At 40.8% G+C, this 17,307-nt stretch overlaps 1 protein-coding gene across 1 annotated transcript; it reads right to left on the minus strand.

Moving 5' to 3' along the window:
* Positions 1–7,340, minus strand: RPL3 (ribosomal protein L3). Its single transcript, XM_081956663.1, has 10 exons — positions 7,195–7,340; positions 5,901–6,093; positions 5,277–5,445; positions 4,466–4,601; positions 3,660–3,846; positions 3,141–3,301; positions 2,067–2,168; positions 1,676–1,771; positions 1,053–1,172; positions 1–117 (listed from the first exon to the last, which is right to left on the minus strand). The coding sequence occupies exons 1-10, from the start codon at positions 7,195–7,197 to the stop codon at positions 73–75; spliced, it is 1,212 nt and encodes a 403-aa protein (XP_081812789.1). The 5' UTR covers positions 7,198–7,340; the 3' UTR covers positions 1–72.
* Positions 7,341–17,307: the final 9,967 nt, after the last annotated feature.

Consider the following 17,307-nt stretch of genomic DNA (forward strand, 5'->3'; position numbering starts at 1 on the left):
AACAAGGCAAAACGAAGACTTTATTTGTAGTTTTATTATAAACTACAGATGAAAATCACAATACACCAGATATTAAGCAGTCTCCTCTTTGGCAATACGGTCTTTCTTGAGTGGTCCCTGAAAAGAGAGAGAGAGAAAAAAAATCTCAATTTACATATTAGATACCAGTAAGGATGCTTTAGGTGGGGTTTTTCCTTTTTGAAGAGACAAAAATACTCCATTGAACAGCAATTAGTGAGAGTATGTTGCCACCTACTGGACACCTGATGTAGCACTGTCTGAAGTTTAGTCATGTGGTTAGTGAACTACATCTAATGTATGTTGGTTTTGGAAATTTTTAAACATGCTAGATGGAGACCTATAAAAACAACTTCAGCAGCTATATTTACATAGCAAGTTTCACACCTTTACACCTCCAATAGTTAAAATACCGAAAGTGTAAATTTGTTAAACTTGCCAAGGAAGGCAAAGAGAATAAATTTGCTTTAGGAATTGGACCAAATCAACTCCCAATTAAGATCTCAAACTCGGGTAGGTTCCTCTATAATAAATCTGTCAGTTTTAAAGGCAAAAAACATGCAACTCATTTTTAATTTTCTACGTAGCAGAGAGAATCTTAATTTGAGAATGGGCATGCAAAGTGTATGTACAGCTCTCAATTCTTATACTAAAGTATAAAGCAATTCAACTGTAGAGTTGAATTTTCAGGTATGTAATCACTTCCTTCCACTTGTCACAATTTAAGTTATGCACTACAGAAATGGTAAGAAAGCCATATGGGCATCCATTCCAGATAATCTTCACTAGAATAACAGTATAGCTTCCAATTTATATTAAATCTTTATCAATAATGAAAGCAGAATTCTGAAGTCACAACTCATCTAGGTAGTAAAATTTATACAAGCCTTGATTATTACCCAGACCCCCAACAGTTACTCTCTACACTGTGGAATGAATTATGCTGTAGATACAGAAAGTAACAGAAGACACACACAAAAAGACAAAGCAAAACCATTATCTGAGGTAACAAATTGAAAGGAAATAACTCTTACCATGAAAGCTTTCTTCTCTTCTGCTGTCTGGAAACGTCCATGGCCAAATTTGGAAGTGGTATCAATAAACTTCAGGGCAATCTTCTCCAGGGCCCGACGTTTGGTCTGCACAAGCAAGGACTACACAGGGAAAGGATTAGAAAAAAAACCTGATTAAGAGTCAATTTGGAAATCTCATTAGCCCCTATTCAAATCAGTTAATGTTACAGCAAACCTACAGCTTCCACTGCACATATCTTAAGAGCTCTCCAATTTCTTGGCTACAATTCCTGGAATTCTAGGTAGCATAGCTCCTAGCTGTACATTACTAGATATGCAGGAGTCCACATTAGAAAGGGCTGGAGTACACATGCAAACTCTACAGTAACTGCTTGATGCTATTTGAGCGCTCCACCCAATCCTAGTGCAAGAGGGATGAATTCAGACATAAAATAAGTGAGCAGCCTAGGAGTGCTTCCATGCTTAAATCATTCTTTTCCTTACATACATGATTAGAATTAGACTATGTAACTAAGTCAGTTACTGTCTGTCTAGGGGGTATTTCTGCAGATGGTAAATGCTTGTTGGAAGTCTGACTACTTTCCGGTGAAGGAAACAGAGGAACTTCACTTTGAAACACTCACCTTGCGCAGAGTGAGAACTCTCTTCTTGGTCCCGACAACACATCCTTTCAGCATAATGAAATCATTGGTAACTTCACCATAATGGACAAATCCACCCTGTGTGGTAAGGATTTTTTTTAAAAAAATTGTTTTTAAAACCATTTAAGCCAGTTTCCCTTATTCCCAGTGAGATTCTACCAAAAACTCAATTAGGTTTTTTTCAAGGCAAAGAATCCAGAGCATCTAATGATCAAATAAAAACTACCAAAACACATTCTAAGGAAAAGGGATAATAAAAACTATTATAGTGCAGATCTAACAGTACTAATCACCATTCTGTTCCATTAAAACAGTTACCTTATCTTTACTACTCAAAAGTTTGCTTAATTTCCAACTTTTAAATACAACTCACCAGAGGGTTAATGCTCTTGTCAGATTGATCATATTCTGTTGAAGCATTATTTTTGATTAGCTTGCCATCTTTGATCTGGTAACCTTGTCCAATCTTGTAGATCTAAAAAATTAATACACAGCAAAGAAGGTTCACCAATACAGAAATACTTTCTGAAGAACAATCCATACTCATTGTTACCCATGTAGGTAAAAGCCCATCAGCAAATATGGAGTGAAAACTGCAAACTAAAATGCATCTGAAAGTTGTATGATCATTTGTGGACTTCTGATTAGCATCCACTGGATTTTTCTGTCAACTGCCATCAAAGATTTGATATTAGCTAAACATTTTACACACATATAGTTACCGTATTTTTCGGACTGTAAGACACTTTTTTGTCTCTCAAAAGGGGGTGAAAATGTCTGTGCGTCTTATAGACCAAATATTGCCGAAGCCCTGCCCACCAGTTGACCATTTTTTGGCTTCTGCACGACCTGTTTTTGGGCCTATTTTCTGCCTTTTTCAGGGATTTTTTCAGTCCATTTTCAAGGCTTTAAAAAAAAAAAAACAGGCCAAAAAAAGCCTCAACTGCCCCCCCCAAAAGCCTAAAAAGGGGCCAAAAAAGCCCCCAAAATGGGTCCAATAAGCATCGAAAAAAGGCTGAAAATGGGGCACATGTAGGCCAAAACACTTTTTTGGGGTTGCTGTTTTACTCTTCTAAATTTAGATGTGTCTTATAGTCAGGTGCGTTTTATAATCCCAAAAATATGGTACGCTCTGTAGAATAACATTTCTTCTACAGCAATTTAACTATATTCGTCTTTTGTAATACCAACAAATGACAGTGCACTGCAACTCTTCAATTAATAATGTACGTCAATTGCCTATGCCTTTCAAAATTATAAATCCAAACTCACTCAATATGCTGGAATTCTCCCAAACCAAACAGAAGCTTTTAAAGTAGAAGTAATAGTACTTCAACTCATACTAACTGTAATGAGTACAGCCAATGCCAAGGGACTGTGGCAATAATGATTCAACCTGGGTGGGCACCAACTCAAGGCTGCAAAATGTTAAAGCACACCCACTTACCTTTTTATTGATTTCTGTACGGTGATGGTACCCCTTCTGACCAGCACGAGCCACAGAGAAGGCCACACGAGCAGGATGCCATGCACCAATGCAAGCTACTTTACGTAGGCCCCTATGAGTTTTACGGGGCAATTTTTTTGTATGCCATCGGCTAGTGACACCTAAGAATAAGAGCACAGAACTTGTCAAGTTACTGTTAATTACTAGTTCTTTGAGGAGAAAGTACTGAAAACAAAACTAAACTACCCAGGAAGCCTCTGTAGTTCTTTAATGACCACCCTGTTCCCTTCCCTCCTTTCATTATGATGCTGCTCTCAGAAGGAAGGCAGCATGGAATAAACTCCTCATGGGTCTCAGGCACTGTGCCCAGTGCATATTCCATGTCCTCATCACTGAGCAGTACTTTAGTGCAGATCAGTTTGCTCTCCTTGTCACAATTCAACATAAGTCAAGTTACCCCAGAACCTACATAGCTTTGAAAAACCAGCTTCACTATAGTTTTACCTAAAAGCAAGTTACCTTTATATCCCTTGCCCTTAGTGACTCCAATGACATCTATCATTTCATCCTGGCCAAAGACAGTGGAGACGGGCACCTGCTGTTCCAGCTTTCCTCGGGCCCATTCCACCTTCTCAGCTATGGTGCCACCATTCACCTGGATTTCCATCAGGTGAGATTTCTTCTGCCGGAGTGGAAGCATGCGCATCTGATGGACCAACAGAAGCAATATTATAGTTTGTGCAAGAGGCTTCATTTTTTATTCATCTGTGAATTTTTCCTGCCATCAGATTAACATCTTCAATGAAATCATCCAGATGAAGAATGAGTGTTTGTTCTCAGAATAGGCCACACTCAAAGCCCTGTGTGCTAAAAAAGCAAAAATAAAAAAGCACCAGCATTATTCCCAACTATTTTCTCTTGCCAAAATCGATGAACGGTTTGTTTATAAGCAAGACCCAGATGAATAAGAGGCAGAAGAATAAGTAACAAAATAGATAGTGTGAAATACTCAACAAAATTGAAATCCTTCAGGGAAGTTAAATAATATTTTACCATGAAATACAATACAATACAATAGTAGAGTTGGAAGGGACCTTGGAGGTCTTCTAGTCCAACTCCATGCCTAGGCAGGAAACCCTATACCAATAAATGTCCAATTGGACAATCTAGTTCCTATAGAACACACGGCAAGTGTGCTGTACAAAGTGTTTTTTAAATGCTTAAGCAGCTATCAATTTAATAATAGCAATAACAGCAGCAATTCCATGGATAAGACTTCAGTGTCTCTAAACCCGTGTATGGAGGGAAAACAGGTAAGTACTCACCTGAGTGTGGGCAATAACCCTGATGACCTGGCAATACTTCTTCATGCTGTTGAAGTCTTTCTCCAGCTGTTTCTTGCCTTCCTCATCCTGCCACTTCTTGCAGTACTTGGTAAAGGCCTTCTTCTTGGACTTATGCCTTCAAGGAGCAGAGCACAGAGGGGATTGGCACAGTCCTTCATCAGCCCACCCAGGGAGGTGGCTGAGTGGAAGAAACCGCCAGGGGATTGAATAGGCTCATTGCCAGCTTCTAAGGAGTCTTTTCCACCGGCAAGCGGAGCCTGGAGCTCATCAGACAATGGCCAACCTGCCAATGCTGAGCGGAGCTGCCACAAACACCAAAGAACATTAATATGTACGGAAATAATCTTGTCTTACATTACATGTCAGGTTCACTTTAACTTTAACTACCTTACATGTATAGGTGAGAGTTGCACTTCATATGAAAGACTCCAAATGTGCTGGTGAAAATAACTTCCTGAATCATCACTCATTTGCCAATTATATATGGCAGAAATCAAAGAATACATCAGAAATTCTTAAACTATATCACCCTGAAATCACTCGGATGATAGAAACTACACTCAGTACACTCGACAATCAGCAACAAACGCCAAAGGCGATTCCTTATGTCCGCCCGTCGAGAAAATCATCATGTGTAGTGCAGGTGTTTCATTTCTAACAGGAGCAGACCCTTCAGTATAGTTTTCAGTGGTCTAGTTCCAGAAGATAGTGTAATCCCTGGCAGAAGTATCATACAGCCAAATCTTATAAACTTTGTACTTTCCCACGTAGGAAAATGCAATTAACATACCAGTTCTTGTAGAAACGACGCTTGCACTCATCACTGATGTGTTCCGCAAACACAGTCTTGAAGGTGCGAAGGCCACGGGGAGTTTGCACATAGCCAACAATCCCAACGATGACCATAGGCGGGGTTTCCACCACAGTAACTGCTTCTACAACTTCTTTCTTGTTCACCTCTGTGAATCAAATGTTACAGAAGTTATCCTTAAAGCACCAAGTTTTTTTTATATAATTAATGGGAAATGCAAAAGGCTACACACAGAAATAATCCAATCCTCGAGTTCTGCAAGTTAAATTATTTCATTTATAAAGTTTATAGATGCCCATCTTAATTTAAACACCTTAGCGAAAACTACCATGGGAAACTCAAAAAGGATGAAAAGATGTTTTCTTATACCTATACAAAAGTTAAACCACTACACAATCAGAAAGACAATCAGAACATAAGTAAGACTTCCCAACTGTACTCCAACTGCAGGCTGACTGGCTAAGCAATTGTAGTCTAACTAATCTCCATCAGAAAGATATCTTGATGCTACATCTTAATCGTATACATCTTAAGCACTGGTGGCAAACACCCGTTTCACTCCCACCCACCCACCCCAAATTCACGGAGTAAAGGAATACTTACTGGACCCAACTCTATCAACTTCTCGGACAATGTGGGTCATGCCTGCCTTGTATCCAAGAAAGGCAGTGAGATGGATAGGCTGGCTAACATCATCTTTAGGAAAACTCTTCACTTTTCCTCGATGGCGAGAACTGCGTTTACGGGGCAGGAAGCCCAAAGAGCCATGCCTGGGAGCTGAAAATTTGCGGTGCGACTAGGGAAAAAAAAACCAATTTCCTCATGTTGAACTAATTATTTCAAATCATGGACCCCTTTTAAGCAGAAAACAAACCTCCACTTAATAAGAAAGTAGGTTGCATTCCACTTATTTTAGAATCCTTCCTCTACAATAATTTTAAGATTTGAGGCATAAAGCAACGTAAGCATTACTGTTACTAGCCCATAAAGAAAGTTTATACATTTTACTTCAAAAGGCTCACTTCTCTTATCAATTGTCCTTATTAGGTATATGTCTTGAGAAAAACGCCAAGTTGTCTGCACTATTTTTTCCCCTATAGCAACGACGCCCTTTTAAATAGCATTAGGGGACTGTGGAAAGTTTTATTTTTGGTGGACAAGAATTGCACAGACATATAAATGCTTCTCTGATCGTCTGTTTTTCTCATCCCTATGAACAGAGTATGTGGATAACTTTTTAAAAGAATCATAATCACATTCAAAATTGAGACTTTCCTCCCATGTGCTACAATTCTATTGGAGGAAAAACAGGTAATCCTACAGGGGTTTCACATATTTAATCATTCTAAAGGGCAATAACACTTGGGGGGCAAGTACGTTGGCCATGCAAATGATACATCACGGCACAGCATTGCAAATAATGTCCACACAACTGGAAAGAAATCTTAATACTATAGCCACTAATCCCATCCATTAATGGACGGATTCAGTAAACACACAAATCACCCTATTCAAAGCTTTATAAAGTCACTTTGTGGTCTTGACAAATAAGCTAGGCCCCAATTTGAATAGCTGCTGTTGCATTAATATCCTGAATAACTAGGCAAAAGTTCTTCAAATAATCCAGCCAGCCTCCATAAAGGAACGGTCTTAATTTAAATCCTTAATTCTGTGCGTTTAAAGGGAGAAAGAACTAATGATTTGACACTAGGCCAATTCTTAGACCCTTAATAGGCCCGGGTCTCTCATCTAACGAGGACATAATTACTCCCAAAATACTTATCTGGGTACCTTTAATTAAATATGAGTAAGAAAAACCTGGCTTTTTACACGTGAGAGACACCCTCGAAACGATGGCAGCAGATTACATATCGCAGGCCCCCGTACAACCACCTACCATTTTCTCTCCGAGCCGACGCAGAAGGGAAGACAAAGGCCGCGCATGCGCTATTTATCTCCTTTTCGCGGGGAGGTACGGCGAAACGCCTTTCTGGGCTTTTGCGCATGCGCCTTTCAAGTCCTTCGTACGTCAGCATAGGGAAATGTCGCGAGGAGGGTAGAAGGAAGTGATACCATTGCTGGTGGGGCGGGACTACGGGTGCTGATAGAGCTTCAATAATGCAGAAGAGGGGTTTGCATAGCGAAGGTCCAATTAGGAATGTCATTCGTATTAAAGCTGACGTGGAATTGCTTGTGAAATAACGTACCTTCGAAATCAAGCTCTTAGAAAATTATATCTTGGTCTTAATCGTGTGGTGGGGGCGGTGGCAGCAGTGGCCCTCCAAGACAGTTCCAGTTTTTCATGTGGTTCCTTGGGGAAATGTCAACTCCTCATGTAGCTCAACAAAAAGTTCCAAAATCCAGCCCAAACTTGTAACTTCAGACTTATTTGGAAGGTTCTCTTTGATAGCCTTCTACGTTACTAGCATTTTAGTATTGGAAGATACACAACTTCTGGACTTGCATGCATTAGCAGGCCAGAAGCAGAGTACACAACCCTCTAAACTTAAAACAATCTTAGAAATGTAAACATCTAAGCTTGTATAAACTCTTGATTATTTTGAAGTCTTACTCTTATTCTGAAGCGCAGTCACCAAAATCTCTGTGAAGCATGCTTTTTTAAAAACAAAATGTCAGTTTTATAGCAGGATGTTCCATAGAGATATAGTATTTGTAATGCATAGGATTGTATGTTGTCTGTCATGTTAAAAAAAGAATGTCAATGAAAATTAGCATTAACTTCTCTTGGGAACTTCCATAACTAGAATAGAATAGAATAGAATAACAAACTAGAGGTCAAGTTTATTTAAAGCAGTTCCGTATGTATACACAATCACATGTCTGCGCACACACACAGGAACATGATGAATGGAATTTGTCATATCCTCATTTTTTAAGCTAGTAAATTTTAAAAATTGGAAACAATCCAAGATTTCCTGAAGAACAGGGCACAAATATTCACAGAGAACAAGACGGGAGAATGAAAATACTGTTGAGGTGAAGAAGGCTGAATGAGAAAAAATCAGGAATCACCACTTCCAGATTTTATTTACCTGTCCCACTGGGTCTGCAAAAGAGGAATCTCCGGGTATAAGCAATGTCATCTGGCACAACCTAGGAAGATAACTGTTTCTGTTGTGGTGCCTGCTGTTAGATCAGGTAATGGAAAGGCACACTCAGGCTAAAGGCAACAACAGCTCTTTATTGTAACAGAACAAGTATGTACAATCCAGCGAAGGTTCAGTCTGACAGCAGCCCTTTTATAGGGAGCTGTCAGATCCTTCAATCAATGAGATTAAACCTGTGTTCCCGCCGGAACAGAGGACCTTGGTGGAAACCATTATAACAGTTGCTAGTATCTAACACCCCTCCCCTCTTAGATGGAAACATCCTGCTGGTAATATAGTCATGTTGGCAGGCGGGCTTTTGGGTAGCTCTGACAGACCTACGCAGTTCAGTCGGAGGGTGTTCTTCGGACAGGTCGGACGGACCTATTTGCTCTGCAACTTTGCTTTGTGGAAGCTCCTGGAACCTTTCACAGGCCGCGGCTGGAGTTTCTAGAGCCGGTTCGCTTGGAGCTCGCTGCAGGCCTGCAACACAAGTAGGTAAATATTCCGGTGTCTTCGGGTTTGAGTTGGCTGTGGAAGGAGTGAATTTGTGCTCCTTTTGGGTAGGGCTTTGGCTAACTCGAGCAGGAGTTACCTCTGACTGCCTAAGAGTGGGAGAGGCAGCCATGGAGTTGGTCAATGTGCCTTCTCCAATTTCGACCATCCTCAAACTCTATGAGATAAGAGCGAGGGCTGGTGATGCCTATCACTGTGGCAGGAATCCACAGAGTTCCCCCGGTGTAGTTGTGGGCGTAAACTGAATCCCCTATGCTAAAATTCCGAATTTTGCTTGTGGAGTCTGGGGGCAATGCGGCAGAATAGTTTGGGTGTAGCCGGTCTAAGTGGGACCTTAGCCAGCGACCCATGAGAAGCTCAGAGGGCTTCTCCCTGTAGTGGCACTTGGCGTGAAGTGTTGAATTAGAAGATAGTGGTCAACTCATGTTTGCCAATCTCCCGGGCCCATCCTAGAGAGGGCCTCTTTTGCAGATCTCACCATTCTCTCCGCCTGACCATTGGAGGCCAGATGGAATGGCACAACCAGGGCTTGTCTGATTCCCTGTGCTGCTAAGAAGGTCTCGAATTGCATGGCCGTGAATTGGGGTCCATTGTCAGAGACCAGGACATCAGGCAGGCCGTGTGTGGAGAAAAGTCTCTGTAGTATCTTGATGACTGCCTCTCGAGGTCATGAGGACTACCTCTAGCCATTTTGAGTAGGCGTCCACAGGTGTACTAGGAATGCCTGGCCATGAACTGGGCCAGCAAAATCAATGTGCACCCTAGACCATAGTGCTTGAGTTCGCTCCCACTCCTTATCGGGCGCCTCTGGGGAAGCTGGTCTGGAATCCTAGCACGGTGTGCAGGTAACCACCCATTCATCTATCTCCCTGTCTATGTTAGGCCACCACACGTAACTCCTGGCCAAAGACTTCATCCTGACAATTCCAGGATGCCCTACGTGTAAAGCCTCTAATACTGCAACACGCAGTTTGGGTGGAACAATGACGCGGTGCCCCCACAGCAAACAGCCATTAATAACAGACAATTCATCTCTCTTACAATAATACATTTTTAAATCAGACTCCACAGGCCCCTTGGGCCACCCCCTCCACACCCAGTTCGAAATTTGTTTGATGGTGGAGTCTTTTGCAGAGTGGCGGGCAATGTCACTAGACGAGACAGGACCAATCTCTAAGCAGTCAATAAGAAGGACTGGCATCTCAGGGGTAGGGTCTGCAAGAAGTTCTGGCAGCGGGCAGCGACTCAAGGCGTCGGCTTGCCCCAAAGTGGAGCCTGGTCGGTGGACGAGACGATAGGTTTAGGCCGCTAGGAAAATAGTCCATCTGGTCATCTGTGGCGATAATGACACAGGAGTAAGTCGGTAGACAGCAAGCCCAGTAGTGGTTTGTGGTCCATAATTAGTTTGAAATCATGGCCGTAGAGGTACTCATGGAACCTTTTTACACCAGCCACTGCAGCCAAAGCCTCACGGTCCAGCTGGCTGTAGTTCCGCTTGGCAATGGACAAGGTCCTTGAGTAATAGGTTATGGGAGCCTCGGTTCCATTGGGCATGCGGTGGCTGAGGACGGCTCCGACGCCAAACGGGGAAGCATCACAAGTCAACACCAGTGGCAGGTTCTGGCTGTACTGCACCAGGAATGTGTCTACTGACAGAAGTCTTTTTACCGTGGCAAATGCAGCTGCCTCGGCTCTGCCCCAGGACCACTTCTCGTTCTTCGCCAGGAGACGATGTAAGGGCTTAGCAACGGTGGCTTTCTGTTTAAGAAAGACGCTGTAGAAATTAAGGAACCCGAGGAACACCTGCAACTCGGTTTGATTGCGAGGTGTAGGGGCGTCCTGGATTGCTTTAATTTTTTTAGTGGTTGGATGAATCCCAGAGCCATCGATTAGGTACCCTAAGAATTCAACCCTTGGCACATTAATTTGGCATTTTTCTTTTTTGAGACGGAGGCCTTTGTCTCTAATTCTGGTCAAAACAGTTCGTAAACGTTTGAAAAGTTGCGCCTCATTTGCAGCCAATACCAAGATACCGTCAAAATAGGGGACGACTCCTGGAATCCCCTGCAAAAGCCATTCCATGACGCTTTGGAACAGTCCTAATTGCAGGCGGTTACATTTGAATGCACCCCTGTGCGTAACAATGCCGTAGTGCCATCTACAGGCAATTGTTGGTATGCCTGCGCCAAGGCAACTTGCAGTACACTACGGCCTTCCTTAGTGCCGCAATGTACTGCGAGTTCCAAGGCCTAGGCGAACTTATACTAGACCAGTGTGTGGGACATTAATTTACCAGAGGAGGTTCGCCTTCCTTCTGGGATTGGAAGGCAACTAGGCGAACCAAAAAGAGCGTAGCAATCCAGCAAGTAAATCCAGCCTGGAGCTCAGCGTGGCTTTGAGCAGCCATTTTTGAGTGGCAAACTCAAAACGCCCTCTGAACACAAAATGCCCATGCACGCCCACCGACTCTATACGACTCAGTCACCGAACACTGGGAATCGTATATGCTGAGGTTCGACTGCTTCCTCGAAGCCAACGACCACATGGGCCTTTCTGAAGGCCACAAGAAGAACATGTTCCTGGGTTACTATGGACGGGAAATGTTCGAAACAGCCAAACACATATCTGAACCAACACCGCTACAATCGGTTGCTTGGTCAGTGCGCCAACAGACGCTGAGGACACACTACGCTCCCAAGCCGTCTAAGCATGTCCGCCGGCACAAATTTAATATTCATAATCAGAAGGAAGGCTGCAAACGAAAGGGGCACATCACCAAGGTTTGCAGAAGCAAGCATCCCATGATGACCTGGCAGCCCAGAAGCCGACCTAACCATCAGCAGAGGCCCGACCAAGGGGCTGCTCAAAGCCGTGCTGAGTTCCGGGCTGGATTTACTTGCTGGATTGCTACGCTCATTTTGGTTCGCCTAGTTGTCTTCCAATCCCATCCTCGTCGCCAGTGTTAGATCGGGTAATGGAAAGGCACACTCAGGCTAAAGGCAACAACAGCTCTTTATTGTAACAGAACAAGTATGTATGTACAATCCAGCGAAAGTTCAGTCTGACAGCAGCCCTTTTATAGGGAGCTGTCAGATCTTTCGTCCCACTGGAACAGAGGACCTTGGTGGAAACCATTATAACAGTTGCTAGTATCTAACACCTACACTTTGGAATATCATTCCCCAGAATCTAGATTGGCCCTCACCCCATCTGTTTTTCCTAAGGCTTTAACAACTTGGCTTTGTTATCAGGACTGTAGAGTCAGGAGATGAGGTTGAGACTTTATATTGGCTTATGTTGACCTGGGATGAATGGGTCTGTTTTCATTCCAGCTGCTGTTTTTAGGTGTGGCGTTTTTTTCTCCCAGTTTTTTATGCTTTTATAGTTTATTTTACATTATTAGTTTTCCAGGATCATGATTTTGAAATGGGTAGCCACATAAATTGAAATAATAAATTAATTAAATATTCGAAATTAAATACTTCCTGTCAATATTCTGTCCAACTATCACATATCCTAGGGGACACAGTGTCTCTGTGGCTAAGATGCTGAGTTTGTCGATCAGAATGGTCGGCAGTTCAGTGGTTCAAATTTCTAGCACCGCATAACGGAGTGAGCTCCTGTTACTTGTCCCAGCTTCTGCCAACCTAGCAGTTGGAAAGCATGTAAAAATGAAAGTAGAAAAATAGGGACCGCTTTGGTGGGAAGATAACAGCATTCCGTGCATCTTCAGTGTTTAGTCATGCCGGCCACATGACCACGGAGACATCTTCAGACAGTGCTGGTTCTTCAGCTTTGAAACGAGATGAGCACCGTCCCTTAGACTCGGTAACAACTAGCACATATGTGCGAGGGGAACTTTTACCTTTACCTTATCACATATCCTACAGTTCATTTTAACTTTCTACTACAATAAAATTTCTAAAGTCCCCATTGTACCTTCTAACTATATCTTCTTCATTCTCATCTTCCTAGCCACCCATGTCTTCCCCCTTTATAGAGGTTAAGAAAAATCAGGCATTTGAATCAATGGTTATTTTTAAGACTTATGTCATAAAATGCCTGGTGTTCAGCCTGGTAAGCCTACTTCAGTATGCCCATATTTGGCTCTCTTTCTGATGTAATAGCTTGTTGATGCGATATCTAGTTACAAAGAAGGAATCTTAAAACAAGATGCAAAGGGAAGGAAAGACATTTGTGCTGGAGTGAGGATGGCCTTACATATCAGGTGCCCAACTTAACAACATGTTGGGCAATAAAGGATGTGTAGTTTACCAGCCATTGGGAAAGCAAATTAGGACTCAGAGAGCAGAACAGACTTTACGGCTTCCCCAAGCCCAGCTGATGGTGCTTTGCTTCTTGATATATTCTTTTTTTGTAAAACTGTACAAGATGCTTCTGCATCCTCTGGCCACAATAGGGAGGCTGATCTTCTATTGGATCACTGTCCACGTGACTGCGATTGTCATTCTGTGTCACTTCAGCCAAAAGATGTCAAGCACAGTGCGTTGCATTCTGCTTAGGAAGCTCTGGAAAGATGTGCTAGCCCCAACCATCCAGATCCTGTGGTGTTTCCAGGCAATAATGAAAAATGTATGCTTTTATTGGGCCGATACTTTTCAATATTATGCTGCCAAATGGACTCTAGGACTGCTTTTCGTACTCCTGAAACAAAGAATGTTGCCAGGTGCTTCATCTACACAACAACAACTTTACCATTCTGTGCACAATTGTCCCAAGGAAAACAGTGAATTTTATCAGATAATGTTACGACCAATCATGAAGCAAATTGTGACCTCTCTCTTCCTGGGATTCTTGGATGGAATTCAGGAAGCTGCCTACTTGTCAATCGGAATATTGAAATATGCACTGACCCAACTTTTTAACTACATCAAGCCCATACAGCATTCAGCCCACAACGAGGACATTTTAGGTGATGTTACCTGTGTCCTTCCACGTATCCATGTTCCCTTGTGCACCCGTTTTAAGGGCCCTGCTACTTCTATTCTTAAAGACATACCCCAGCATTTTTACGTACTAAAATTTGTTGTGGCCGCAGAGCACATAGTCAGTGGACCAGGCAAGTACGGTTTAGATACCACCAATATTCCTCTGCATGAAAGGTTCCAGAACAACAGAATGAAGAATGGGTTTTCTTCAGTGCAAAAAACAGGTACAACCGTGAAGCGAATGAAGGTGGCTTGCATGGTTTTCATTGCATTCTACCTTTCCATGTTCTCCAGTGTTATAAAGATTATCAGATAAAAGAAGTCAAGGTTGTTATATGCTGACATTTTTAAACACTTTTGCCTTGGCATTTGCATTGTGGTGCTCCCAGTTACATGGGGATGTATGCATGCTTTTATCACACAACTGCAAAAATCCCTCATGTATTTTGCTAATATAGCGTGGTAAGAACAAATGACTATACTTTAGACTTTTTAATTTAAAATTTTCAAGAGGGATCTGAGGGCAAAAATGGTGCTTTAAGAATTAAACTTCTAGATGTTTCCATTCTTAATAGTATATTAATATGGAGTAATTAAATTTTTAAAAATTGTTTACATGCAAAAGTAACTCACAAAACACAAATGAATAGGTAGGATTTTTTTTCTTTCAGTTTGCTATATTCAAACTGTTTGAATTGCTTGATAGTTTTTATATGTATGATGTATTGGCTGGCCTGAAGTGTGAGCCATGTGGTTTGTGAATTTCCTGGCCATACAAGCACAGATCTTGACAGGATTTATGCACTGCACTAACCTATAACATAGCTTATTTGCAGCTTATGTGAATTCCAGCTTTTCCCCTCTCCAAATCCAAGGTTACTTACGTGATTAAAATTGTAACTGGATATTTAACATGTTTTAAGTTTAGAGCAAGGGTGTCAAACTCGCATTGTCATGTTGTCGTCATGTGATGTATTGTGACTTCCCTCCACCCTTTGTTAAAATGGGGGTGAGGATGGCCAGGGTGTGATGCCCCGAGTTTGATACCCCTGGTTTAGAGGAATGTGACAAAGGAGGGGAAAAATCAAGTTTAGAATGAAACATGAGTGAAGCAATCAGAGCAACAAGGTATCATCCTACATTATAAAATAAAATTGTTACAACATCATCACATTTATCTTCCTTAAGATAAAATCCAGTGTACAAAACTGATGTGCCATTTATCAGCAGTATCCCTAATTGTTATTCAGTATAAATGTCACCCATTGATTTAAACAGACTTTTTTTTTAAATAAGTCATTGCATATTATTCTGGCTAAGTAGATCGGTGTAAACTTGAACAGGTATTAACAACAGAATTAGTGATTAATTAATTCAAGACTCTTAGGATTTTCTGTTTCACAAACCCCATTTTTTACAGCCTAAGTTCACGATTTCACTACTCAACATTTTTATAGTGCACATTTATATATTTTGTAGTATAGTACTACAAGTTGGCTGGAAATTCAGGAAGATGTACAATTCATTTGGAGGGTATTAGGTTGAGGAAAATTGCTTTATAATGAACAAAATTTTGATATCTATTGCTGGCAAAGGTTAATGGTGCTCTTTTCATTAATACTCACAGACTTGATATAATTCCTATTTGCCAAATGCAGGTCAGCAACCTTTTTGGGTCAGTATGTGCATCATGGATTTAACAAAACGGACATATTGCATAAAGTCACAGTAGTGTTGAATGTATTATGAACCCAGTCTACTGGTACTTTCTGAACAAACAGCAGGGAATTAAATTATGGCTTTTCAATATGAGTGATCTCAGATTATTTTGTGGAGACTGTTACAAAATGATTTATGTGAACAAATTTTCCTATATAAATGGGCATTATTTCAAAAAAGAGTATGCTGATCCACAATTGCTAATTTCTATTGTGTAAGCCTAGCAACATAGTCCCGAATGTCATGATTCTGTAATTAAATGTTACATTCACAGCACAGGTCTATATTGGAAAAAAAAAATCTTAATTAACTCCTTATTTACCTCTTTGATATTAATAAGATTTGGATAATTGCCTCCAGTTGTTAAATAGGAAAATATTTCAGAGTATGGCTCAGCCTTACAGCATGGGCTGATCTTGGAGCACATATCAAGAATAAGTGTGCCATTTTCTATTAGCTTGGATAAAGCTTTTCCTGGCGTAGTTGTGGTTAAAAGCAATTATAATGAAAATAGAGGGGCAAAGCACACACAAATTAATAGTCCTATTTGACAGGCAGCAACTTTCTTTCCTATAGTTATATAATACATTTAACAGTTCATAATCAAATGAAACTATGCTTAAAAAGCTAATCACATTTTAGATTGTTCTATATGTGTATTAGTTTTCAGAATGAAATAGGGAAGAGTGAAAGACTGTTTCTTGCAACTTTCTAACACTGCTATTGCTTTATAAACCAAACTGACTGAATGACAACTCAGACTTTTGTTTAGTTTTGCAACTTGGCAAGTTTTGCAACTTTCTCACCAATTTTATCTGGAAAAATTATCTTTTTTTAAAATGAAAAATCATCTAGATAATGTGCTACTCAAAAGTCATCAGAGACTTTGCTGTACCATGTATTTATTTGCATTTTCATGGCTGTTCCCAACAATCCTGATGAATATCTTCAGCATGTTCAAACAGGACATATACTGTCATCTGCAATACCTTATCTTTTCCTTTTCCCTAATACTTAAGATTTTCCAGAAATTGGATCTAGATTATTTTATAAAACAAAAGCATGCACAAATATATTTTTTTATTGTCCCAGAGCTATTAAAATTCCAGGTATCAAAAGAGTTTTAGCTAATATAAACTATTTTAAAGATCCTGGAAGGTTGGAAAGGAACTATTTACCTCTAATTGCAAAAGATAAACTCATTTCAGTTTAATGCAGCATGACCAATTGGCTAACTGGTTTTTCAGGGCCATTTTAATTCCTCAGCAAATAATTGCTAAACTGAATGAAGAAAGCAAAATTATGCAAAACACTGCTGAGCCAAGTTCAGCCTGTTCTGCTGTTACATGTAGTTATATATTGGCCAGTCTCTACCATCACTGATGTTGAAAAACAAATATATTGTGGCGGTATGTTTCTAGAAATGATTTTGTTGCCATTCATTGTTATTTTAAGTTTGATAAAAAGTATCTGCTTTTTTCCTGACAACTGCTTAGTGACTGGCCCACCATCTAAAAATTCTGCAAGTAGAAAGAGTTAAAAAATCTTTAAAGCTGCAATTTTTGGTACTTATCATGAAATAAGTCCCGCTGAATTCTGCAGGAGTTATTTTGGAGCACTTTATCAGGTAAAGAGATGACAAAAACGAAGAGGCAATTCTTCCCAAAATTCTCATAGTAAATATAACCTACAACTGGATATCCCCAAAGGTACTTTTTT

This window comes from Natrix helvetica (assembly GCF_964273705.1).
Source record: "Natrix helvetica genome assembly, chromosome: 6".
NCBI classification, from domain to species: Eukaryota; Metazoa; Chordata; class Lepidosauria; order Squamata; family Natricidae; genus Natrix; species Natrix helvetica.